This window comes from Drosophila kikkawai, chromosome X (genome assembly GCF_030179895.1).
Source record: "Drosophila kikkawai strain 14028-0561.14 chromosome X, DkikHiC1v2, whole genome shotgun sequence".
NCBI lineage: Eukaryota > Metazoa > Arthropoda > Insecta > Diptera > Drosophilidae > Drosophila > Drosophila kikkawai.
This window is the reverse complement of record NC_091733.1, coordinates 31,381,221-31,393,795: the sequence shown is the minus strand read 5'-3', so window position 1 is coordinate 31,393,795 and position 12,575 is coordinate 31,381,221. Positions and strand designations below refer to the sequence as shown.

The window sequence follows — 12,575 nt, the reverse complement described above, 5'->3', positions numbered from 1 at the left end:
TGTGTTTTCTCAGGAGTCAAGGAGGTGGCTGCAAGGATGGGGAGTATTTTTATATATTTTTTTACATTTTAAATTAAAATGATAAATATTTGGAATAATTTTATAATATTTTTATATTTGAAAATAAATATTGAAAATAAAAGGTAGAAGGAAAGCTAAGTTCCTTCATCTGACTTACCCTTGCCAATGTATAACACTTGTTTAATGTTTGTTAAAATAATTCCAGATTTTCTAAATTTTAAATTAAAATAATAAAACACTCTAAATAATTTAATAATAATTATAAAAGAGATTGATTTCTTAGTAGTTAAGGTTGCGGCAGAAATAGGGCATATTTTCAGGTTTAATTTAAGTTTTAAATTAAAATAATAAAAAATTTGAAAAAAAAAGTATAGATCAGGGTAATTTTTAAATTTAAATTGTATTTGTTATTACAATAAAAATAATAAAAATTAAAATACCCCTTTTGTCAGGGTATAAAAAAAACCTTTCAATGAAGGGTCAGTCAATTGGCAGACCAACTTGCTGACTCTTATCTGTCAACGTTGTTGAATTGCACAAAAAAAAAAATTGCACAAAAATTGCTTTCCGTTTCAGTTTTTGGACAGCGATAATGTGCCATTCAATTAACACATTCGCTGACATTTTTAAGTGCAAGTCGATTATGCTGTCAACAGCTTTGCGGTGGCCAAAACCAACAGCAGACCTACAAACAAAATGTATATATACACACATATGTATATACACCAGCCTTTTGCTCATTAATTTCATTTTTGCAGCGAGTCAACAATTGGTCCTTGGTTCGCTACAGTTTGAGTTTTATATATTTAATCGAAACTTCCGCTGGGCATCTCCAGTTTTTGAATCGATCAATTTAAGGGGACTTTATGCCGCACACACATTTAATTATAGAATAATCTTTGATTTAATATGAAAATTGCATAAAGAGGAAGGGCCCCGAGCCAGCCGGCCGCGTTGCAAATTAATTAATTGCCGCCATATGCTAATTAAACACTCTTTTTACACAGCCATTTCACCCACAAGCCGAACCATAACCAAACCCCAAAAAAAAGGCCCACCGACAGATACAAAAAGTTATCACTACGGCGCCAGATAGGTAATTTCATATGCGGATATATATATATATTTTTTGTATATATTTTTTGTATATATATTTTGTATATATATTTTACACCCTTTTGTTTTTTGCCATGCATAATGCAGGGGCATTCATGCGGCGCGGATTAAAGTAGCAACTCATTAATATGGAATTTTCCAGTAATTATATGGCCAAGCGGGGACTATCCAACACTAGCCAGGACTTCCGCTAAATGCGTCCTTAATCCCAAGCCCTGTAATTAAACTGTGATTAATATTAGGGAGGAAACTAATCAAAATTCCAATTATATAATCGATTTTGATACCCTAGAATTTTAGTCAAATGCTTAAATCGCAGATAAGGAGTCATTTCCAACCCTATATATCATATATATTCTTGATCAGCATCACAAGCCAAATCTTTCTAGCCATGTCTGGCTGAAAAAAAATGGTATAAATTTTTTGCTAAATTTTATAAGGGGTTACATCGTTAAAATTGAAAAAAAAAAATTTGTTAAAAATAAAAATTTAAAAAACCCAACATTTAATATGCAGATTTTTTTAACCTTATAAAAACTAAAACAAACCTGTTTTCCGAATTGAATTTAATGCATTTTTGGCTAAGTTATAGATTTTTCAAATTTTGTTTTTTTTTTTCAAAAAATAAATAAATAAAGTTTTTCCCAAATTTTATAACATTGTTAAAATTGTCAGACAAATTTTTAATATAAGAAGTTAAATTTAGTATGTAGTATGTAGTAGAAATGGGCAAATTTTTACTGGAAACCAGGCCTTAAGTTTTTATAACAGTTTATAACAGCTTATAAAATTGTTCCCAAATTGTATAACATTGGTCACACCTGAATGCTTATGTTTTTATAACAGTTTATAACAGTTCTCAGTCGCCTGCTTCTACTTCCTGTTAGCCATATTTTAATAAATTTAATTTCCTAAAAAATAAAAAAACAATGCAGTTTTATTAATCTTATAAAAACGAATACAAAAACGCTTTCCGAATCGAATTTAATGCTTTTTTGGTTAAGCTATGATATTTTGACTTTTACTTTTCCAAAAAATTATCATATAAACTTATGGATAAATATTAAAATTAAATAAAGTATGCAGATTTATTAACATTAAAATAAACTAAGAAAAATAAAGCGTTGATTAGTAAATAATAAAAAAATATTAATTCCCCGCTGCCACCTCGCTCTCTCTCCTTTCCTGTACGCAGGTGCAACTGCTTTGCTTGAGTGCCGGCCTCGTTCGCGTCCTCGTCCTCTGGCAACTTCGAAATGTTGCAGCCACATTTCGAAATCCGCCACATGTTGCCAACCAAGTGCGCATGTCCTAACACTTCCGACTTTGTCTTTCCTGGCAACATGTTGCCGGCAGAGTCCTTCTGCTTCCTTTTGGCGTGTTTTGATTTGCGCTGCTTGTTTATGTTTTCGCACATCCTGACAGGTGGTTGTGGCGCCCACATGGGTGTGTATGAGTGTGTATGAGTGTGTGTGTGAGTGCGCTGGAGTGTGAGCGAGTGTCTGAATATTTATGCACGGCAATTGCTCAATGTCGCCCATCGTCTGTCTGTCTGGCCCTCAAATCCTTCCAAAAAAATATAAGGGAATCTCTAGCTTCAATACACAGAGCGAAAAAAGTACATGTTTTTAGTAAGGAATTATAAAGTAAATTATTAATATTATTAATATTTTATATTTTAAATTTATTTCATTAAGAAAGTAGAAAAAATATTTTAATAAATTTTATATAATAAATTAAAAAATCTAGATAATATTTTTAAAAATTCTTAAGAATAAAATGAGAAAGGCTAAATAATATTTTAATAAATATTTAAAAATAAATTGAGAAAGTCTAATAATAAATAAAAAATTTAATAAACTAAAAAAAAAATGAGAAAGTCTAAACAATATTTTAAAAAAATTTTAAGAATAATTTGAAAAAGTCTAATAAATAAATTTTCAAAAATAAATAAAATATTTAATACATTTTCAAAAATAAATATATTTTCTGGTATTAATTTTTAAATATTTTATTTAAAACTAGAAACAATTTAATTTCCGTGTAGCTACCTCCCGTTCCCTGGAGCCCAGGCCGGCGTATCCCTCGGATTAATCCCATCGCGCGTCCGCGCATTCCCGTCAAGCGTCAATTTATCATTCCAGCCTTGGCATTTATGTGTGTTCTCCGAGCTGCTTTGAGGCTCTCCAAAGACTGGCCCCGCCGCTTATAATTGCTGTGCCTCCACCATCCACCGGTTCCGGGCATATTCAATTCACGAAAAATATCCTTGAAAGGTAGGAACTATCGGGGGGATTGGAATTTCCGCCTCTTCCACCAACCTTTCTCCACCACCTGTCACGGTCGCCACTCGGCGGCCGTCGCTGTCACTTTCAATGGGAGTTTCAGCAGAGGAGTTTCCAGGACTTGGAAGCTTTTGCCCTACCTTTGGCCGAGTGCCAGGTCCAGGATTGGGAATCGGATCGGAAATGGGACGACTGGCCGGCTGCCATATGATAGGGATATGTGGGGGAGGTGGAGTGTCCTGTGGCGATGCAGCATAATTCGTCGAGTGCAGTTCCGTAAGCCGCTTAAAGGACAGTGGAGCCTCCTCCACATGGTAACCCCTGCATCTCTGGAAAACTCCAATTCCCCGCGATGCGACAGTGTGTTGCTACATAAATCACTTTTTGCATAGATGCCAGGACTCTGGGCCAAAAGTACAGTTGTGTTTGCAGAAAAAAATAAAATAAAGAAAAAAAATTTTAGGAAAAATCATAAAAGAGGCTTTTAGATTTTGCTTTTTCAAACCCAAAAGATATTTTTACAACTTGGTTATATCCTGAAATTTAAAATATTCATTTCTATATTTTTTTAAGTACTTTTAAAATTAATATTTAATATTTTTTTTTAAAGTCGTAGAGGCTTCTTGGCTTTTGAAAGCTTTCACTTAAATAAGACTCGCTTGGCTTCCATCACCCCATATCAGGGATTTCTGCATCCTGCTTCCTGGTTACTTCAGCCTTCATCCTGCATCCTTCATCCTTCATCCTAGACCTAGACCTGGGATCCCTTTAGCCGTTCCAGGACAAAGCTAAATCGCACACAAAGCCAATTGCCCCGCAACTTCTGCTTCGGCTTCGGCTTCTACTTCTGGCCAAGAGAGAGAGAGAGAGCAAGAGATGTTGGCTAAAAGGAACAAAACGAAGCCACGCACTTGTAGTTACAAAGCGGATACTCATTTAAGTTGATTCACCGCACCAACAACGGCACAAAGGACACAGCGTCGTCAGCCAATGACACTTTATGACAATTGCACTTGGCGGCTGCTCCTGATGAAGCGGGGAGAGACAGCCTGGAAAATAATACCAAGGGAGGGGCGAGGGCTAAGTGTGTAGCAGGAGAAAGGACTCGCGAAGGTCCACAAAACAGGGTCGCCTTTCTCCTGGGGCAGCCACCAGCAAACAACGGCGAAACAAAGCCGCCAACGAGGACACAACAAGAACAAACAAGTGAAAATCATTCAGGGAAAACTGCCTGCCTGCCTGCCTGCCTGCCTGCCGTCTGCCAACTTCATAGCAAAAAGGAAATCCGCGTACACGGGGGACCAAAGAAAAATGCTCCCAAAAAAGGAAGAAAAATATAAATGTAGAAAAATAAGTCTCTAGAGACTATAAAATACCCTTTAAAAATCGAAAAAATTAAAGGATTTTAATAGAAAATATTAGAGAAATATATTTAAGCTTTCAATTGTTTTTTTTTAATATTTTTTATTAATTTTTTTTATTAAATAATAATTGTAAGAACATATAAATGGAAAATAAAAGTGTCTAAAGACCTTAAAATACCCATTAAAAATATAATAATATAAATAATTAATAAATAAAATATCACAAAAATTCATTTAAGCTTTAAATTGATTTTTAAATTATTTTTTATTAAGTTATATTATTAAAAAATAATTATAAAAAATATAAATAGAAAATAAAAGAGTCTGGGGACTATAAAATACCCATTAAAAATATTGAATTCATATAGAAAATATTACAAAAATCCATTTATTGATTTTTATTTTATTTTTTTTAAATTATTTTATTAAATAATAATTATAAAATATATAAAAAGAAAATAAAAGAGTCTTAAGACTTAAAAATTCCTTTTAAAAATATATTAAAATAATAAAATTCGTTTAAAAAATATTAAAAAAATTCATTCAAGCTTGAAATTGATTTTTAAAATATTTTTTATAAAGTTATTTAAATAAATAATAATTATAAAAATATTTTTTTTAAGCTGTTGTTTTTAAATGATTCAACTTCTTTTATTTGATATATATTATACCCTCTAGTTCACTCTAATAGCCGGTACACAGAGTAAAACAAAAAGAAATCGTAAACAAAATGCCGGAAAAGGCAAAAAACATGGCGACAAAGACGATGGCGACTATGGTGATGACGATGGCGATGACGATGACTCCAGCCACGTGCTCCATATGCTGCACATGAGGCGAATGCGAATGCGAATGGAAATGCGAATGAGGATGCGAATGGTGGAGCCCAAAAGGGGGACATCCCCGAACTGGAACTGGGGAAATGAGATGCGGCCCGACGTCGCCGTGATAATGACTTTTTGTCTCTGCTCGAATGTCACTTGATGTTTTGTGGGGCCCTTCGCTAGTGTGTCTGCTTTCTGGCTACACTTACAGAAAATGTCTGTGGCTTAGAAACTTAAAATGAGGATTTAAAAATGTACTAGTGTATATTTTTTAAGTAGTTCATTAAATTAAAATTATTAAAGTAATTTTTTTGGCTTGTAAATACTTTAAGACTTATAAAAAAATATATATCAAAATCGTTTTAAATATCCAAAATTGTATAATAATTTTTGGAAAATCAAACATTTATAAAAAAAATATTTAAAAGTGGTTAAAATTTAGAGTTAAACCATTTTAAGACTTGTTTTTTACTTGAAAAATATGTTATTATTATATATTTTTATTTATTTATTTTTTATTTTATTTCCAATTAAAAAATTTTTCAAAATATTTATTTAAAATATTTATTTAAAATATTTAAAATATGTATTTATTTATTTAAAAGCATAATATATATATTTTTTGTGGAGTATTTTACTTCAAAAAATATTTTAAAAATATTTCAAGGTGTCCCAATTGTTTTTAAGCTTTTCTAAAAGTTCTCTATTAATTTTTTTTCTAATTAAAGTCTCCTTAAACTATCCCCATTTCTTCAAGTGCAGCGTGCTTCGGTGTTTTCCTGCTCTGACGTATCCTTGCTGGCTGCTGCTGCTGTTGCTGGTGCCTTTGTTGTCGCCGTTTTCGTTTTTATGCCTCGAGGTCATACGGGTTCAACTCGCCGCCGCCGCCTCCTGATTAATTGGCCACGAGGAAGCAAGGAAACTACTCGAAAAAGCAGGCTCTGTTAGAAAAGCAAGAAAGCAGGCAAGCAGGCCTTGCCCCCAATGCCAGAGACATTTGGTGAAGCTCATCGTTCACAGAGCTTATTCCATTTCCTAGTTTCGACAAAACCGTACAAAACCTAAAATACAGTTCCATTTGGCTTCCAAAAAAAATGCATAAAAATTAAAAGTGAAAAAAAGTGAAACCAAAAACTTGACAAAAATTAAAGTTACCTAAAAAGGTAAAGTAAAAACCTACCAAAAATTAAACATATAAAAATAATTACAGCCCAAAATCTGGTGAGGACAACATGCAGCCGCGCTACAAGCTGCGTGTCCTGGCGCAGCGGCAACGCCTGGTCCCCAACCTAATGCTTAATATTGTCCAGATCCTGGAGGAGGCTGGCCATCCCTTGAGAGAGAGCGAGCTGGTAGTGAGCCTGAGGAGAGTCTACCACCGTCCTGACCCGGAATTCCAGCGCCAGGTGCGTCTCAATCTGCGTGACGGCGTCTCCTATGGCATCCTGAGGCGCAACAAGAACCTCGTGGCCCTGCGAACACAACGACTCGGCGAGCTGATGGCCGCGTTAACACCATAACCTCTGGGACACTAATTTTACACAATTTTTGGTTATGGGTTTCCAACAACGCGGTCACCGGAAGTAGAAATTTTTATTTGGAAGCCGAATGGGACATTACAACGTGGCTGTTTGTGGAATCTTGTATATGTTTGTTTTTTTTGTTTATAATTTATAATATATAGAAATATTTTTGAGATTTCTATCAACAAAATTTCAAGATATATGAAGGGAAAAGGTAAGGGAATGGGAGATAGTTAGACTTCTACATTTTTTGCTTAAATTCATAAAAATATGTAAGGGAATTTTAGTAACAAAATCTGGATCAAAGAACTATGGAAAAATCCATGTTTTAATTTATGTTAAAAATTTATAGAAATTAGATATAGTAGATATAGTTGAATTATATTAACAAAATCTAAAAGGAAACATCTAAAAAAAAAAAAAGAATCTAGAAAAATTCATTGAAATATTTTTGGGAATTTTTTAAATAAAATCCGGAAGGAAAAATCCATGGTAATGGGATATAGTTGGGCTTCTACATTTCTGCATTCATTCATAAAAATATTTTTAGGACTTTTTTTTTTAACAAAATCTGTAAAAAACCTATAGAAAATCTAAAAAAAAATCATACAAATATTTTTAGTAATTTTATAAATAAATTCTAATAACCATTTTGGAGTTTTTGCAAGTAGAAATTTATAGAAATATGGTATAAAATATATACCTTAAAAACTTATATTTAATTTTTTATTAATTTCCCTGATTCTGGAACATTCTGCCTTGACTTTTGATACACCAATTAAACTTAAATTCCAATTAATATCCCCACCAAATGTACACCAGCTATGCCGCCAGGTGCCATAATAATTCGCATTTTGGGTGGCAATGTATGTTAATTAGAACAGATTGGCCCTCTTGGTGGCAAATATTTGCGGTTGTCTGAATGAAATGCATGGCATAGCAGCGTCACACCAACCACAAGGCCTGTAGAGTGTGCAAATTTACATTGCACCGCCAAATATGCAATTAAATCATAAATTAAGCGGCAAAAATCAAACAAAACGTAAGTGTGTGTGTGGGGGAAATGTTTTTGAAAATGTTTAGGGGTTTTTGCATTGTTTTTAGAGTCAATTTAAGGAATTTTGTCATTATGGATTTGAAATTATTAGAGTTTTATTTGATTTGTATTTAATTTTAATATAGGGAAGGAGTTTAAATGAATTAAAAATTAAGAAAAAGAGGTTTACATGTATTAAAAATTAAAAAGAGGGGGTTTACATGTATTAAAAATTAAAGAAAAATAAGTTTACATGTATTTAAAATTAAGAAATACTTTTTTAAGGCAAGAATAAGTTGTGGAAATTTTTAAAATATATTTAAACTTTATATATTTGATAATTTTCAACAGTTATAATTTAATATATTAATATAATATAAAAATTATAATATAATATATTAAAATAATATTAAATTATTTTTTTTATAATTATAATTATTTTATATTTTAATTATATATATTTATTTTGTATTATTTTGTATTTTTTATTTGTATCTTTATCTTTATTTTTAAATCTTTATCTTTATTACTATTTTTAATTATTATTTCTAAGTCATTTTTTATTTTTTTACAATTTTTTATTTGCATCTTAATCTTTATTTCTAGCAAAAAAATCCCCCCACAACAATATCGATTCCCATTGAATCGCCATCACGAATTCATGAATCGACCAAATGTCCTATCTGGTATCCCTATCCCCCTTTGTCCTCGATATCCTGACCTCAGGTTGAGGCTGAAACCCGGTCGAATGTGCGAATAATTGATTATGCGGCCGACTTCTTGATGAGGCCGCCCCGTTATTATTTTAGCCGCTCGTGTAATTGCAAACGGAAGCGGAAACGCTCGTCAGCCATAAATTTGCTCAGCTCTAAATAATAAAAAAAATAACAGTAAAAAAAAAAATATACACCAGAAACAGGAAAAGCCAACGAAACCGCAGACAGAGACAGCTGGGGCCATCCTGAAACGCTAAATAAATTATGCATTAAAGGCCATGGCGCGCTGATGATTTATGCAGAAGAAGCCTGGGATCCAGGAAGTCCAGGAACCAGGAAAACCAGTAACCAGGACCCAGTAGTAGCAGTTAATAAACCCCCAATGGTAATGGTGACCATGGCAAAACAAGAGGTCGCGTAACACTAGCAACTTCCACTCTAAAATCCAATTGTAGACGAACCAAGTCCTGGCCTAGCCAAGTTCAAGGAGGAAGAGGAGCTCAAGGACTGGGTGGGCAACCTGAACTGGGTGCCACTAGCTAGGAGCAGCCAGAAGCCAAAGCAGGTCCTCTGCTGCTGGAAGGCAACAAAAAAATATATATATATACTAGGTACTTGTAAATTTCTTATGAGCGAAAAATAAATAGGAAACAAGGCATTCAAGGCTCTATTTCGTGAATCGAATTTGTAAATGCTCTTATTTAATAGTTGTATTATTTTAATTTTAATTTCTTATTTCATTTATTATATTCTTATATTTTTTTAAATATTTTTATAATAAAATTTATTATTTTTTATTATTTTATATATTATTTCATTAAGTAATATATTTAGTATTATATTTATTAGTTTATTTGTTATTTTATTTACTATTTATTATTTTATTTCTTTTTTTATTTTTTTTTTTTTATTATTTTACAGAAAAATTAGAATATTTAAAATGTATTTATTGACATTTTAATGTAGCTTGTCTATCGAAATATAAAATAAATGCTATCATTATCGATTAAGAGCTGATTTTTTTTGGTTAAATATTTTAATATTAAATATTTATTTTTAGATTTTTATCTTAAATCTTGGCAGGAAAGTAGAATAAGGATTCCAGGATGTTCTTTTTAAGAGATAGATAATATTTGCCATCGATTAATTATCGATATGTACATTATAAAACTGTTGAAACATATCGATAAATAAAATCAACCTTATCCTTTAGTTTCAGCCACAAAAAATATTTAATTTGTCGTATTAAAAATCTGAAAAAATGAAACAAACTTGTTCGACTAATGCTGATACCCTTCCTTCCTGTGAGGGCATTAAAAAGAAGCGACCACAGAGAACATACATATGAGCAAAAGTTGCCAAGTTGTTGCAAGTTGGCTGAGTGCTTTTGTTGTTTCTGGTGTTCCTGCTGCTGCTGCTGCTGCTGCCTGGCAGGCACGCACAATTAAATCAAATTACCTCGAGTGCACTCGCCGCTTTTTCACAGTCACAGAAGGAGTCAGGAGTCCCAGGAATGGAAAGGGTTTCAGGCCTGGTCCTTGGGTCCTGCAATTAAGCTTTGCGTCAAGTGTCAGACTTTGTTTGGGCTTTGTTTTGCGCCTTCATTTGCTCCTTTTCTTTATTATTTTGTGTGTGAATTGCTTCCGTTTTTGGTCAACGAACTTGAACGTACAAAAATAATCCTGCAAGTGTGTGTGCTTTGTTCCCTTGTCGCCATAATTATTCGGACATCAACTAATCCAGTTTGCCAGCTAACCGCACCATGTGGGCGGCCTTTTTGCGAATTATTCGATTAGAGAGTTGCCCCCTCCCCCCAGGCAAAACTGTATCCAGATTGAAATTGCATCGGCTTTTGGCTTTTAGGGGGGGTAGGGGGGCGTGGCTTTAATTGAAATCGCAGTTCAGGCCAGCCGCCGGACAATGGAGCAGCGGAAACAAGGCAAAAATGCTCAGAGAAAAAAATAAAGAAGAGGAGCAGGAGGAGGAGGAGGACACACGCCAGGGAATCGAGTTGACATATTCATATGGGGCGATGGCTACCCCCTCCCTGGCATCCTTCTGGTTTCTTTCTGGACAAAAAGCGAACAATATGCGACGCTGATGACAGAGTGACAGGAGGAAGGAAAAGAACAGCAGCGGCAGGAGCAGGAGTAGGAGCAGGAGCAGGAGCAGGAGCAGGAGCTGAGGCTGAAGCTGAAGCTGGAACAGGAAGCAGCGTTGAAAGAAGCATTACGGCAGCTCCCCGAATCCCCCGGGAAACAGCGGGCAAACTACGAAGCAGGACTCCGACACGGACACTCACTTGGAGCTCAGGACGAACACACAGAGAGAAAATTCTCTCAAAAGTAAAAAATCTTATATATTTTCTGCTTTAAAATAAACCAAATCATATTCCAAAACTTTCTCTCAGTGTACAGGACACCCTCATGCCCAGCATTGCTGGTGCTATGAAAACCTCAAAATGTGAAAACCGAAATTAAATTTACATCAAAAAGGAGCGAAAAGGACAACAAGGATGGGGGTCTAGTCTGGCCTGCTGCAGGATCAACATGTGAGGGTGGCTTTTGCCTGCATTCCAGAAGGGGAGGAGGGGGAAGGTCCTGTTGCCATTGTAATTTTATTAGGTGAGAAGTGTGCAAAGTGTGTAGCAGCAGCAGCAGCAGCAGGATTTTCTGCTTCGGGGCAAATAAATAAGCAAAATATGGTGTGTCCAAAGCTTCTAACCTGCTGCGTATGCGTTTCCGTTTCCGTTACCTCCCCCCCCCTTCCGTTTCATTCCCTTCCATTCCGTTCCATTACAATTCGATCCGGGGGAAGAGGGGGGGGGGGGGGTGCACATTAAATTAGTTTTGACACGTAAATGCGTTTAGCAGCCTAGAGTTCGTTTGCCCTTTTGTTTTTGTGTGCTCCTCCAGCTCAGCTGGATGTCTGGCCTTGTTTCCATCTCGAAGTAGTCACCACCCTCCCCTTCCCTTCCCTTCCCTTCTCGAGTTCTATGGTAACTTCCTTTGGCTTAACATTCCTGGCATTTTGTAGCATAATTTCAACCTGTCATTTTGGGCCGCGAATAAATTACACACAAAACGCCAAAGCCAAAGGCTAACAATTTATGGCCCAAAACGCGAAACCAGAGTTGTGTGCAATTAACCTGAAATTAAATGATTGTTATTATTAGGGTTTTGTGTAGGTGGGTGGGTAGGGGTGGGGGGTGGTCATTGAGGTCGTTAATTTGGTAATTGTGGGTGCTTTTTAGAGGGGGATAGTTGAAGTGGTGGTAAGTTTTATTAGTATGAATTATGTTGTTTATTGTTATCGGTTTTCTTACATTTTTGTTTATTAAATTGTGATTTTTTTATTTAATAGTTTTTATTTTAATTTATTTAATAACATTTTATTTAAATTATGGGTTTCACTGTCCTCTATTTTTTTTTTTTTTAATTTTTGTTAATATTTATTCTTAAATTATTATTTTTTTAGTAGTTTTTATTATAATTTATTTCTTAAAATTTTATATAAATAAATTTTTTTTTATTTTTATTAATAAATTATTATTTTCTTAGTCGTTTTTATTAAAATTTATTTTTTAACATTTTATTTAATTTTTTTTTTAATTTTTAATTTTTTAATTTAATTTTCTTAAGTGTTTATTATTAAATTTTTTTTTTATAGTTTTTATCATAATTTATTTTT

The 12,575-nt window shown here is 33.8% G+C and overlaps 1 protein-coding gene across 1 annotated transcript; it reads left to right on the top strand.

Moving 5' to 3' along the window:
- Nucleotides 1-6,601: 6,601 nt before the first annotated feature.
- LOC108080269 (uncharacterized) lies at nt 6,602-7,323 on the top strand. The gene is made up of 2 exons (XM_017174933.3): nt 6,602-6,773; nt 6,821-7,323. The coding sequence occupies exon 2, from the start codon at nt 6,843-6,845 to the stop codon at nt 7,128-7,130; it is 288 nt and encodes a 95-aa protein (XP_017030422.1). The 5' UTR covers nt 6,602-6,773; nt 6,821-6,842; the 3' UTR covers nt 7,131-7,323.
- Nucleotides 7,324-12,575: the final 5,252 nt, after the last annotated feature.